The sequence below is a fragment of the Nicotiana sylvestris genome, chromosome 11 (genome assembly GCF_000393655.2).
Source record: "Nicotiana sylvestris chromosome 11, ASM39365v2, whole genome shotgun sequence".
In the NCBI taxonomy this organism is placed as follows: Eukaryota; Viridiplantae; Streptophyta; class Magnoliopsida; order Solanales; family Solanaceae; genus Nicotiana; species Nicotiana sylvestris.
The window spans coordinates 80,589,767-80,605,387 of record NC_091067.1 but is presented as its reverse complement, the minus strand read 5'-3'; the positions used below and the strand labels follow the sequence as shown (position 1 = coordinate 80,605,387).

General features: G+C 36.8%; 1 protein-coding gene across 1 annotated transcript; it reads left to right on the top strand.

The window, feature by feature from the left end:
• Positions 1 to 8,188: 8,188 nt before the first annotated feature.
• LOC138881224 (F-box protein At3g07870-like) lies at positions 8,189 to 12,434 on the top strand. Its single transcript, XM_070161433.1, has 3 exons — positions 8,189 to 8,270; positions 9,626 to 9,687; positions 11,394 to 12,434. The coding sequence occupies exons 1-3, from the start codon at positions 8,189 to 8,191 to the stop codon at positions 12,432 to 12,434; spliced, it is 1,185 nt and encodes a 394-aa protein (XP_070017534.1).
• Positions 12,435 to 15,621: the final 3,187 nt, after the last annotated feature.

The window sequence follows — 15,621 nt, the reverse complement described above, 5'->3', positions numbered from 1 at the left end:
AGCTTATCAGCCGTGCATCCAGTGTTTCATGTGTCCATGCTTCGGAAATATCACGGCGATCCATCCCACGTGTTAGATTTCAGCACTGTCTAGTTGGACAAGGACTTGTCTTACGAGGAGGAGCCAGTGGCTATCCTAGACCGGCAGGTTCGACATTTGAGGTCGAAGAGTTTACTTTCTGTTCGTGCTCAGTGGAGAGGTCAGCCTCTTGAGGCATTAACCTGGGAGTCTGAGTCCGATATGTGGAGCTGTTATCCCCATCTTTTCCCCAACTCAGGTACTTCCTTCTTCTGTCCGTTCGAGGACGGGATTGTTTTAGAGATGGAGAATTGATGACCCAAAAGGTCATCACTTGTTTTAAAACGAAATTCGGTGTTCTGAGGCCTTAAAAACCTCATTTAGCATCACCTCGATTTGCGTGCGTAGTCCGGGCATGTAGCCGGAAAGCCTAAATATGAAAATCTATGAAAAATTACAAGTTTTGATTACAAAATGAGCTAATTTGACTTCGGTCAATATTTTGGGTAAACGGACTCGGACCCGTAATTAAACGGTCACGGAGGGTCCGTAGGAAAATATGGGACTTGGGCGTATGCCTGGAATTGAATTCCGAAGTCCCAAGCTCGAGAAATGAATTTTTAAAGAAAATTGTTTACTGAAATTGTTTAAAAAAATTTGAAATGAAATTTGATTAGAACATGATGGTATAGGGCTCGTATTTTGGTTCTGACGCCCGGTACAGGTCTTATATATGATTTACAACATTTCTGTAAAATTTGGTGAAAACGGATGTCATTTGACGTGCTTCGGACTAAAATTGTTTAAGTTGATGTTTTATGAAGTTTGAGAAAAATCCTTTGATTTTGAAGTTTAAATCGTTGTTATTGAGGTTATTTTGGTGATTTGATCGCACGGATAAGTCCGTATGATGTTGTTGAGTTAGTACATATGTTTGGTTAGGAGCCTCGAGGGCTCGGGTGTGTTTCGGAAGGTTTCGGACTTAAGAAAATTGCAGGTTTCCAGCTTTTGGGTCTTTGGTATATCCTTCTTCGCGTTCGCGGGAGTACCCACGCGAACACGATGGGTTAATTGTTGCTGAAGGAATTTCCTTCTACGCGAACATGTAGCTCAGGTCGTGAAAGCGAGCCTTTGGGGGGATATCCCTTCACGAACGCGGTCCTGGCCACACGAACACGAAGGCCAAATGGGCCTGGGCTGGGGGTGGGGTAATTACTCTACGCGAACGCGACCCATTGGACGCGAACGTGAGAGATCGAGGGATCCTTCTCCACGAACACGAGCCTATTTATCCGAATGCGGAGGAATAACCAGCCTGACCCATCGCGAACGCGAAGGGTCTGTCGTGATCGCGAATGACATTTTCGCCTAGTGATTTTAAAAGCCAAAAACAAAACATTTTCGGGATTTTAAAAAAATTTCACAAACCTCTTCTTCTTCAAAACTCTTAGGCGATTTTTGAAGCATTTCTTCACAATAATCTCTTGGGTAAGTAATCTTTAACTTGTTTTCTTCCATTTTTATCAATACCCATTAGATTTCTAGGCCTAAAACATGTGATTAAGGGTAAAAAATTAGGGATTTGGGTAGAGTTAGGGCTTTTTGATTAATTGGGATTTAGACCTCGTTTTGGGTTGGATTTGAAAACAAATTATATATTCGGGCTCGTGGGTGAATGGGTAATCGGGTTTTGGTCCGAGCCTCGTCTTTTGACCAAGCGAGCCCGGGGTCGATTTTTGGATTTTAGGGAAGAATGATTGGAAAACTATAATTTGGCATTGGATTTGAATTGTTTAGCATTTATTGATGTTATTAAGTCTATTATGTATAGATTCGATTGGGTTGGAGCTGAATTTGAAAGGAAAAGCGGTGTTGAAGGCTTGAGTTGGCCATGGAAGTTCGAGATGAGTGTTTGGTCTAACCTTAGCTTGAGGGATTAGGAGTTGAGTCTTATTTTCTATGTGGTAATTGTTGAGTACGACGTATAGACATGGTGACGAGTATCTATACGTTGGTGTCTAGCATGCCCGTGAGTCTTTATATTGTGATTATCATGACTTCGTTGTATCTTTCATGCCTTAGTGATGGTTCTAATTATTGTATAAAGTTTGTGGAAAGAATTGTGGCCTATGAACATTGAGAAGCGTTGGCTCCAGTTGTATAATGAATTGTGAAAGTATAAGTACAATTGAACTTTTAGAGCATTGGCTCGAGTTGTGAAATGAGTTATGAAGGTATAAGTGATAATTGAACCCCTAGAGCATTGGCTCGAGTTGTGAAGTGAATTGTAAAGTAAAAGTGAGAAAGAGAAGATATCATTATGTTGTCACCCTTGCCGGACTATTATTGATTTATTTATTATCTCCCTTGTCGGGATGTGGATATTATTGATGTTGTTCCCTTGCCAGGATTTAATTGTTGACTTGTTACTCCCTTGCCGGTATTCTTATTGCAAATTTCCTTTATTTCCTTGCCCTATTGTTTGTGATTGTTTTTTGGGTGAGGAAGAGAGTTAATGCACGAAGAATAATGCCGTGCATTGTTTGTTTTGTGAGGAAAGAGTGTAAAGTACGAAGGGTGATGTCGTGTCGCACGATGTACCATTCTGTGCCTATTATATTGATTTCATGGTGAGAATGAGAGTAAAAGCACGAAGGGTGATGCCGTGCAATTTATATTGATTTTTATGGTGAGGACGAGAGTAAAAGCACGAAAGGTGATGCCGTGCACTTGTCTTTGATTTACCCGATTCTTGTTGATAATTGAGTTATGTTGTCCTTTACGTTTATTTATTGGTTTTTTGTTGTTACTTGATTTTATTTCGATGTTATGGATTCCCTTACCCTATTTGCCTTGTGATAGTTGTTTGGGTGAGGAAGAGCGTAAAGCACGAAGGGTGATGTTGTGCATTGTTTTGGAGAGAGAGTGTTAAAGCACGAAGGGTGATGCCATATATTGTTTCGGTGAGAGAGAGTAAAAGCACGAAGGGTGATGCCGTGCACTTGTCTTTGATTTCCTAATTTTTATTGATAACTCTGTTACGGTTTCTCTACACTGAATTATTGATTTCCTGTTGATACTTGTTGTACCACACAACATGATTTCCCCTTCCTATTTTCAATTGAACTGTGGCGATCCTCATATTTATTTGTTGCTCTTCTGTTACTATTCGATATTTCCCCGCAGCATGCTTTCCCCCTCCCATACATGACTGTATATGACTATTTCTTTTTGTACTTCTTTCTCCGGTATATATAGTTAAATTGCACAGGTTTATTTGGTAGTCTGGTCTTAGCCTCGTCACTACTTCGCCGAGGTTAGGCTAAGTACTTACCAGTACATGGGGTCGGTTGTGTTGATACTTCGCAGGCCTTGGCGTCTCCTTCTATCTACTATTCCTATTTCTTTCATACATTTCAAGAGACAGTGTTGTATTTATTTCTTTTAGACCTTTGTATGTAGTAAATCTTAGACCATCTGTGACACTGTGACACCAGGTTTTTGATGCTTTAGGTTATAAGAGTTGTAATAGATGCAGATTTTAGATATTTAGTTGTTATCTTCCGTTTAGTTATTTAAAATTCCGTTGTTTTTATGTTAAAGTCTTATAATTATTTTAAAGAAACAATTGAGTAATGAAATAAGTAGTTAAATGATTGGATTGCCTAGCTCACATTAGTAGGTGCCATTATGACTTCCGAGGGGGAAAATCCGGGTCATGACAACAATCTTTGTGATATGAAGTCTCTGCAAAAGATGGTGGTGTCTCAAAAAGTATGCACTTCTCGTGTGCATGGATGGATCCATATTTAGCTAAAGTATCAGGAACACAATTCTGCTCTTTGTAGATGGATATTATAGGAGGGCTATCCAGTTGTAGGAGGAGTAACCTGCAATCTTTATTAATGTTAGCGTATTGCATAGTAGTTGAGTTAAACATACCTAATATTGCATGTGCATCTGTTTCGACGATGAGAGGTTTGAGGTGCTACTTCATGGCTAGATTTAATCCCATGATGAGTGCAAGAAGTTCTGTACGAACACTTGTTCCTGGGTTTGCTTTGCCTGAAAATTCCAAAATCCAATGGCCTTGATGGTTTCGAAAAATGCCTCTAATACCATACCTTTGTTGTGTAGTTGAGCAAGAGCCATCTATGTTTAATTTATAAGTATAAGCTGTTGGAGGATGCCATTTTATATATAGAGGAGTTATACACTTATGTGTTAATTTTGGTGTTGTTAGAAAGTAATATTCTGCTGCTATATTTAGTATCAAAGGAATATTTAAAGGAATTCGTTGATGTTCGAAAGTGTTGTTATTCTTTATAAGCCAAATGTGCCATAGTGCAAATGGTATAAATATTGTAGATGGTATTTTATGTGGATTAGGTGGTAATGGTATATGTATAAATTGGTATAACCAATGGATGTTAGGTGTTGGGGATGTAGTGGAATTAGGATCGGGGAAAGAGTGATGAAGGTCAGTCCATAGTTGAGTTGCCTGAGAGCATTCGAAAAAGAGATGAATTATATTTTCTGGGGCCATATGACATTCTTGGCATATAGGTGAATTTAGGATTCCTAAATTTATAACATACACAACTATTGGTAATCTATTATGGCAAAGTAACCAGAGGAAGAATGATATTTTTTGAGGAATGGGAAGTTTCCAAATCCACTTGTAGGAATATTGTGAGGTTGTGTTATTGATGAGAGAGTTGTAAACAGATTTAACCGAGAATTGACCATTTTGTGCATTAGCCCAATATATTTGATCATGTGTTGTGGATGAGAAAAGCAAGTATATATTTATGATAGTGGATTGTAATTGATTTGGTATAATGAATGGTAATTTTCCAAAATGCCACATGTGATGGTAATAGTAGTCAGAGACAAGTTTTTTTTTCCTCATGATGTGGGAGAAGTCCCGTTATGCAATTACGAATTATTAAATTGGGCTTGATCCAAGGATCAGACCAGAATTTGACATATTGTTCGTTTGTGATATTCCATTCATATCCTAATCGATAGTGAGACCATCCATGCATGATATTGCGTCAAGTAGAGGATACATTGGTTTTAATTAAGTGTGGTGGTCGTAAATATTTGTGTAGCACTAGTGCCCATAGTTGGTGTGAGTTTTGAAACAATCTCCATGCAAGACTTGCATGTAAGGCTTTGTTCTTAGTTGCTAGGTTTTGTATTCCTAAACCCCCTTGGTCTAAAGGTTGAGTGATTGTGCTCTGTAATTTTTTCTTTTGAGGAGATGTATAGCGATTGAGGTGGGATAGTATATAATTAGGAATTTTTATGTATTGCGCAAGATGATTAGGAAGGTGGCTTAAAGTGGAACGAATTAAAGTTGTCCTTCCTGCTTTGGCTAAAAAATTTGTTTTCCAACCTGCCAATTTATTTTAAAAGTTGTTAATTAAGAACTGGTAATCCCTTTTTGTAGGTTGCTTTATAAAAATAGGGAATCCTAGATATTTTCCAAAACTTTTTCCCTCATTCATGTGAAAAAGTTGTAGTACAGAGGTTCTTGTAGGAGTTGTGCAGTTTTTTGAGAAAAATAGTTTTGACTTATCAAAGTTAATAGTTTGTCCAGAATGATGTGTGAAATGAGCTAGAGTATGAACAATTGATTGACAAGTAGTGGGTGTTATTTTTCTGTGAGATTATATCGTCAGCAAAAAATAAATGAGATAGTTGAGGCCCTTTGTTAGCCAAAGATAGTGGTAACCAAGTATGGTAATCAACTTCCAAATTTATTTTACATGAAAGCATTTCGAGGCAAATGATAAACAGATAAGGTGATAACGGGCCCCCCTATCTTATGCCTTTGGTTGGTGTGAAATATTCCGTAGGGTTTCCATTAATTAAAATTGAAGTGGTTGTTGTTGTTATACAAGATATAATTAATTTAATTATATTTGGAGGAAAATTTAAGGTTATTAAGGAGTTATGTATGAAAGGCCATTCTATTTTGTCAAAAGCCTTTTCAAGATCCAATTTAAGAAGCATATTTAAATTGGTGCCCTTCATTTTTTGGAATTTTGTAATGATGTCCAGGACAATATTAGCATTATCAACTGCTCTTTTGTTCTTTTGGAAACTAGATTGAGTTGGATGGATAATGTGTTCCAAAATTGGTTTTAGTCTATTTACGATTACTTTTGTTATAATCTTGTAAATAGTATTACAAAGACTGATAGGTCGATATTGAGTTATTGTAGCAACATGCTTATTGTTGGGAATTAGGCAGATGTAAGTAGTATTAATAGCAGGATTAATTTGATGATCTAGGAAAATTTTATGACAAAAATACTTGACAGAGCTACCTATGGTGTCCCAATATTTTTGATAAAAGAGCGGATGAAGTCCATCTGGTCCAGGTGCTTTTAATGGTTTAAAAGAATGGATTGTAGTGATAATTTCATGATCTTGTAATGGTTTGGTTAATGAAAAACAATCTCGGGGAGCTAAGACATTAGAGAGCTGTAGTGTGGTATTTTTAGTATAAGCAATTTGTTGTGTCTTGAAAAGAGTTTGGTAATAATTAGTAATGTTATTCCTTATTATATGTTGATCAGTGATTCAGTTTCCCCCTTGATCTTGCAAGTGCTGTTAAACGATTATGTCTGCGATGATTTAGGGTTGTGAGATGAAAATTTTAGTATTTGCATCGCCATCATTTAACCAATTAATACGGGACTTTAACTTCCAAAAGTCCTCCTCAAGCTTAAGTATGTGGTTAAAATTCATTTTTAATTGATGCTCTAGATTGTGTAAGAACTGGCTAGTAGGATAGTTAGTAGATGATTGTGTACCATTTAATCTAGCCAAAATTTTCCTCTTTCGTTTACAAATATTGCCAAAGGTGGATGTATTCCATTCTTGAACTATGTCAGTGAAATGTTTTATTGTTGGAAGTAACATTAAATTATCCAGCCATGCTTGTTTGACTATACATGGAAATTGAGGATGTGTAGTCCACATTGTCTCAAATCCAATTTTTTTTTGTCGAGGTAATATACAGTGTTGTAATTCTAGTAATAGGGGGCACTCATCGGAATGTGTACGTAGGAGATGTGAAACTAGTGCCTCAGGGTAGTGAGATATCCACTCATAATCTGCATTAATGCGATCAATTCGTTTAAGAATATTATAATTATTATGTCTACCATTTGTTCAAGTGTAACGACTTTCTTTATATCCTAAATCAGTAAGGTGACAGTAATTTAGACAATACAAAAATTTGTTAGCTCGAGAATTGTTAATTTGCTAGCCACCAAATTTATCATTGGAATTAGTTATTTCATTAGAATCTCCCCATATAAGCCATGGTCCTTTATAATTATCATAGACGCACCTAAGGTTTTGCCATAAAGTCTGCCTATTTGCCAAATCAATGCTTGCATAAACGGCAGTGAACAACCACTTAAAAGAAAAGGGGTGTACTTGAATGTGACAGTGAATTTCCTGTGCAGTAGTTACCACAGGTTCGATGGTAAGGACATCAATAAGCCATAGTAAAATAATACCACCTGACTGACCAATTGCAGCCACTTCTATCATGCTAGTGAAATTGAAATCCTCCTTCAAATTCTGGTGAGTTTGACAGTGGGTTTCCAGCAAAACCACCAAAGACGGGCGATTATAATCAAGTAATGATAAAAAATTACGGCGAAACTCAGATGATTGAGCTCCTCTACAATTCCATATAATGAAATTCATATGGCTATCATTTTGATCAAGCATTTGGTTGCTCCTTGCATGCATCCTGGTACTGTTGTTTTGTCCTGGACGTAGACATAAAGTTGGCAGTAGTAATATTGCATACTTGCCCACGTCTGGATTTGTGGTAGGCCTTAGTGGAAATGATACTGTCATTAAATTTAGAGGGCACCTTATGTAAATCTTTCTTTCGTACTCCTCCTTCTAGACAAATACCTTGATTTCATCTAGCCATGCATGAATTGGTCTTGTTTCCCTGTTGTAGATGATTGTTGCTTCTAGTTCTGCCTGAAATTCCATGTCTTGTGCGAGTGGATTGGGAGGGGGTAGTGGTGTGATAGAATTGGAGGTGTTACTAGTTCCATTAATGGTGTGTGTGGCTGTGGAACCAGGTAGGGTTGGATCCTAAGTGTTGTAGGAGTGAGATTGGGGTAAAATGGCATTTGAAGTAGATGGGGGTGGAGATGAACAGGATCCAATTATGGTGTTGGAAGCTGTAATGGCTGATATGGTGCAAGGTAAGGGGCTTGCATCATGGACGATTGGTATCTTCCATATATATCAGTCCCTAGTTGCATTCCCTCCACTACTATTTGCGCAAGATCTCGGATTGTTGATAAGAATAGTCACTTCTTGGTTATGGACCTCCATAGTGAAGGTCAGTTCATGGTTCTGAGGACCTGTCTCGAGCCAAGATGATGGATTGGTCGGTGCATAAGGAGTTTTAGCCGTGTAAATGATGGTGTTTGGCTCCATTATGATATGGGTGGGAGGAAGTCAGTATGGAGTTTGTTGGTGTTGAAGACGATGAATGTTCTGCCTGAAGTTGTTGTTGGGTGTTCTGCGTAAGTGATTAAGGTTGTTTGGAAACATCATTTAAGGGCAGAGGAGTTGATAATAGATTGAAAATGGTAGTTATTGGATTTGAAGTTTGAACTATATTGGAAGTTGTCTTAGTGGTAGACGAAGGCGGTGTGATTGAAGGGTTTGAATTTTGTGTTTTAGATTGAGATTGAGTGTGTGAGATTGTAGAAGTAAGGTGCTCATCATTATCTAGTTGCATGGGAAATATAATAGGGTTGATAATTAGGGAGGGTATGGTGGTATTAAGAGAATGTGGTGGATGCATGCATAATTTTTGGGATAGGTCATATTTGATTGCTAGGGTGGATTGACAGAAAATGTGTAATTGGTCTTGCATGTAGAGTGGGATATCGTGGCTCTTTGCATGGCCTGTGATAGGTGTTGGAGTTTGGGATTGTTTTAAGTGGGCCGAGTGGGTAGTGTTTTCTAGGAGAATTTGATTGTTAATTATAGAATTTAAGTGGTCTTTGTTAGTAGGATTAGTAAGAGAATTATCATTAATGGAGTCATTTGAGTAAAGTGAATCAAATTTATTAATAGAAAAAGTAGATGGTGGAGATGTGGTAGTATAGTAAGTATACGGTTAAGAGAGCGATTACTATTAGCAATAGTAAGATTAGTGAAGGGTAAATTATTAGGAGAATTAAACGAGTCTATGCTATTAACATACATACCCGATAGCCGAGTAGGATTTAGTATGGAAACAGGAACTGATTGGAGTGGGTTTGCTTTGGGGTGATTCATTCTCATGATGGATTTATTAGGAAATTGTACATTTTTTCACTCTTCAATCGATGGAGATAGAAGTGTAGAAGTATGGGGTTTGTAGTGGTCGAGTTGTTCAAGGAAGATAACTCTAAGGGATTGGTCTTTAATACTGAAAAGGTACAATTTTGTTGGTTATGGCCCATTCTACCACACTTAATACACAACAAATTTAATCCTTCATAAAGGATATGTTGCTTGTGATTACCAATATAAATGTGTGTTTTTAATGGTTGATCTAAAGGGGCTTCAACACATAGCCTTGCATATCTTCCTCTTGTGGGGGAAGAAGTGCAAGTATCAACAGTGAGTAATTTACTAATTTTATTACCCAATTTCTGAAGAATTTGAAAATCATAAAATTCAGTAAGTAATTCTGGTAGACGCAACCAGATGGCGGAGTATTTGATTTTTATTTCTGAAGCCATAAACTTGGGTTCCCATTGATGAACGGAGAGAAAATAATTTAAAATAAACCAAGGTCCATCATGTAAAGCATGAATCTTATTTTCCTCTTTTTGAATTTGATGAGGAAGAAATCTGAACCTAGGTCTATAAGTTGTAGGTTTTCGGTAGGTTTCCATAAGGAGTAGATTTTTTGCCTAAGTATTTGATGGCCAATTTTTCGACCATATACTTTGATAATTACTGCATGTTGCCATGGTGAGTAAATTCTGTTTTTTTCTTCAATGAATAGTGGGATAAAGATGGAGGGGTCAGTAGGTGCCTCCGTTTCATCAGTAATATCTAAGGAAAGATTTAGTGATCCAATTTTTTTAGGCTATGAAGATGGTGTATTATGAGATAGGAGTGTGTTTAGATATGGTTTATTAACAAATTGAGAAGGATTTAAAAAAAAATTACTGTAGCTTATCGGTTTATCGATAAACCGATAATCGAGGAGGACAAAATCGAAATCGAAATCGATAAATCGATAAGGAAAATTTTGAAATCGAAATCGATAAACCGATAACAAATAATCGATTCGATTTATCGATAAACTGATTCGAATGCACACTCCTAGACGGAGGTTCGTTTGGGACAATATTCATGCTACCATCAGAATTGGGTGGTAAATTGATTAGTGAATTTGGCGAGGAGAGGAAAGTTGAATTCATGGTGGTACCGTATATATATTACTATTTCTTTTACCCGTTAGAAAGTTTGAAAGAATAATTTAGGGTTTTAGTGATACATTTTGGAAACGCAAACCCAGAACCAGTCAAAAAGTTTCTTCCCAATTCAATTAGTAACAGTATTGTCGTCCAAAACAAATATAAAAACAATTCTTAAACCAGAACCAAAGCCAAATCAACTTCTAATCCACAGATAATTGATTCCTGAATGATTTAAATAAGCTTTTAGCCTTATTTATTTCCGAGAGTACTTGAGACTTGAGGCAAAATAATCGACAATTCTCTCAGTTTTACCTCCTTCTGTCTTCCCTTCTCTGCTTTCCTGGTATTTGGTTCGACAATTTGTATAAGTTCCTGTCTCAAGTGATTGATAATACCCTATATATTTTATATATATATATATATATATATACTCTCTCGGTTTCAATTTATGTGAACCTGTTTGACTAGGCACGGAGTTTAAGAAAAAAATGAAGACTTTTAGAATTTGTGGTCCTAAACAAGTCCAAATGGGCCCCAGAGTATTTGTGTGGTTATAAAAGCTTCTCATTAAGGGTAAAGTTGTACGTTTAAGCTAAATTGTTACCAAATTTAGAAAGGGTTCATTCTTTTTGGATTGGACCAAAAAGGAAATAAGTTCACATAAATTGGAATAGAGAGAGTATATATTTGTTTGTTTAAGCTTTCGCGTGATTTGAGTTTTAATAATGTCCATATTTTGTGATTGATAATACACCTCTTTCTCAATTCTGAATCATATTACATTATAAAAGAGAAATTTTCAATTTATTTTTCTCCGTTTCTTTTCTTTAGGATCAATATGTGTATAGTTTCCTGTCATATCAAACCGTAGTTTTCTTATTTTCTGCTTCATAGGTCATGGCACTTCAATGCTTCACTTGGACTACAGAACTCTTGGGTTCATTATTCAATATTATATGTAAAGATGAAGAAGATTTTGCAGAAACTTTCGGACGCTTACCAGATTGTCTTATCATTGATATCCTGAGTAGACTTCCAGTAGATTGCCTTGTTAGATTTCGAAGGGATTGTAGGGATTTGAGAGCTTTGATCTCATCACACGATTTTACCACCGTACATCTCAGTAGAGCTAGACCCATGCTGCTCATACATGATTATTACGAGAGTACCAAGAACGGGCAGCAACTATATGTGTTTGGTGCTGAACATCTTAATGGGAAGAATGTGTTCAGGAAACTTCATCTCAGACCTGAGCTTACGATTAATAATAAGCGCTGGGAACAACCCCCAACTCTTCAATGCTCTTGTCAAGGAGTTATTCTGTTTGCTGATCCCATGTACCCTACTTATTATGCTTTGAACCCGATAACACAAGAGGAAGTAACCATAAAACATACACCAGAACCCGGAAAATCGTGTGCTCTTTATTTTTGTCCATTAACAAGACAATTCAAACTTCTTTATGTACAAGCACAAGGGAGTTTGTGTCAGTATTTTGTATACATGTTGAAGACACAGACGTGGAGGAAAATCCAATCATCGTCCACTTTCAACTTTTTGCCATATCGTAACTCTCACGCAGTTGTTAATGGAGCATTGCATTGGATCATGTATACTGATTTTGAAAAAGAAGGAATTCCTCCTTGTGCAAATGGAATCATGGTATTTAGAATGGATAAGGAAGAACTCTCAGCTATGCCTCATCCTGGAAGTTTGTGTACCTCAAAGAAAGTGCATACAACTATGACTCTTATAGTGAAGGAAAACTGTTTGTCTTTCTGTCACTTGCTTGTCTCTGAGCATGCAGTGGATATATGGATCTTGGAAGACTATGAAATGAGGGCATGGAACAAAAGGTACAAGGTTACTCTCTTTGACAAGAAAATTTTTTTCCTTTTATTTTGCCTTATATTCTCCCCGGGTCGATATCTATAGACGTGTATTGGTGGATAATGCTTATTAACATCCAAGGCGGCGAACTTCTCTTTTACTTGCGGGATAGAGGTTTATTTTCTTATAATTTAGATCATAAAACTGTGAAGATATTAGAATTGCCGCAACTGAAAAAGTTATATGTTTGTAGGACTTATATAAAGAGCCTACTGGCAATAGCTTAACTCTCCTCGCTTTTTATTCTTATTCTTAATCTTTCGAATTTTGGTGCTTTGTTAAGTTATCAAATACCGATCTTAGTGGAGGTTCAATGTGTTTCTACTTTTCTCAAATGTAGTTGTAATCAGTGCATATTCGTTGTGCGTTGCACGATCCTACACTATAAAGTGAAATAATATTTGAAAGTATAATACTGATAAATTTTATTCTATACCATAACGGGCAATATTTATTTTGCAAAGTCTATAAATTTTCATTTTATAACAAAACACGGGAATTACACTATCAAAGCAATATCATATATATTTCTCTGTCAAATTTCATAAATTTTGACGCAAATACAGAACAACGTTCATAGTTCAAGACGTATGGAAAAATAGATTTAGAATGCCTTCTTAAGACATAAATGTTGAAATGTATTTTAAACATTCATTCCAATGTATCTTAAACATTCATTCCAATGTATTAAATACAAATTAAACAACTCAAATATATTATGAGAAAAAAATTAACCTCATTAACAACAGTGTGAGTTAAAAAAATGATGTATACTTACGTCACGACCCAAAATTTACCTAGTCGTGATGACACCTAACCCAACCCTCTAGGTAAACAATATAACAATCACCACAATTCTAATGAAAAAAAATAAGAAAATAATAAGGAAAACAACAACCCAAGGATTTGGTAGTACAAGTCATGAGTCACTAAGACTTAGATTTACAAATCTAGTATGAAAATAAATACAACATATGTTAAGAATATACATGAATAAATTATAAATCTAAAATTACCTGGGACAAGTAGTAGCTATATCTGGAAAGCAAGTATATCTTCAGTGCCAGCTCCCGTCATCCACTTCATCTCAGCTCCAAAATCGGCACACAAGGTGTAAAAATACAGTATAAGTAAAACCGACCCCATGTGCTCAGCAGACATCATAACTAACCTCGGCGAAGTAATAGAAGCAAGAATTATAAATGATACTCACCACTTGCCTGTAAAATTCATAAATTCCAACAAGTACGGAACAATAATATGAACAAATCATGAAATTACAAATAAGACCACCTTGATGCACATAATTATGTACTCTGCCTAGTCAACAATCTAGCATATAAGGAAGATATGTAAATAAATTAGGTAAATAGCAGAAAATTGCAAGCAACGAAGAAATGCAATAACCAAATATCAATTCGTTGTAGCGCACAACCCGATCCAAATATAAATCACAATACGGCTATAAGGCCCACATCATAATCTTAATAACCAAACCAAACCACTAATTAGCCTTCCCAAAGCCCACATCAACCAGAAACCCGCCAGTTTATCACAATCTACGTGTACACCATCAAGAAGTAACATGAGAGGTTGACTCCAGGGGATGGATCCATATCCGCACGCTATACGGATAACTCATGTGCTAATAACATTAACCGCACGGACAACGCACGTGCCAATATCAAAATTCGCCCGGCGTGGTCACAAGCTCAATATCACAATCTGACCGGCATGGTCACATGCATCAATATCACAATCCGCCCGACGTGGTCACATGCATAAATATCACAATTCGCCCGGCTTGGTCACACACTACCAGTCCAATCCTTATCACACAGAAAGTAGGTATACAAGAATACATGTATATGATCAGAGAACATCAAATTTCATGTTCCTAGAATGGTATAAGTGACATGCGAAGACGTATGCATATGCAAAGTGTGCCATCATAGCTAAAATCAGGCAAATACATCACTAAGGTAGCAATTATCTGGTTCAATCAGGAAATTAACCTCTATGTAACCTCATACATGGCTCAAATAGCTCACAACATGGGTACAAATATAAGAATCATCACAACATGAATCTTAAAAATCAATCCAAGACATATCATGGTCTAAACACTATCCCGAGCATGAAAAATACCCTGGTGCATGCTAATGGGATCAACCTCTCACACGTGCTCCATCCCTAGCACGTAGCTATCACAAATAAATCGGGCGATTAGTGCCTCAACCAAGTTAAGTAAGATACTTACCTGAAGCAAGCTAAAATAATATTCTAGAAACGTCATCCCACGCGAATCAACTTTCGAATGGTCTGAAACTAGAAAAAAACAACAAAAATCAACAAATGATGCCATAGTAGACAAACCTAAATGATAAAGGTCAAAATTTTAATCAAATACTCAAATTCAACCCGGGTTCGCACCCCAAAACTCAACAAAACTCACAAATTTCGATAACCCATTAAAATACGAGCCCAACCATACTAATTTCACTCAAATCCGACTTCGAATCAATGTTCAAAGCTTAATTATTCACTTTAGAAATTTTTTCATAAAAACCCCCAATTTCTCTTTTAGATTCGATTATCAAATGCGCAAATCAAAGATGGAATAATGTATAATAATTAAATTTGAGTAAAAAATACTTGCCCCAATCCATGTGGTGAAATTAAAATCGCCCAAATTCGAACTCCCAAACTCAAAATGTGATAAAATAACTCAAATTCCAAAATAGAGTACTCAATACACTACCCAGTAGTACCCTACACAATCACGGTTGTACCCCACGTGATCGCAATGCACAAAGTGAACACTGCTCCAGGAATAGCTTCGCGAGCGCCGCTAGACGTACTCGAATGCGATGACCAACTGGTCCCAAGCTCCGCGAAAGAGGATGAACAGTCGCGAATGCGATCCACGCTAACCTCTTACCTTTAACACATTGCGAACGCGACATAATATGCACGAACGCGTAGAACAAAAAATTCTAACCCTCCGCGAAGTATACTCCTAGCACCAGAAAAATCAGAGAAACCAGCAGTTCATGCAACCTTTGAAATGGTCCGAAATCAATCTGAAACATACCCAAGTCCCTCGGGACCCTGTTCGAACATGTCAACAAGTTCCAAAATATAACATGGACCTACTCGAAGCCTCAAACCACATGTAACAATATCAAAACCACAAATCACACCTCAAATCAAGCTTAATGAACTATTATAA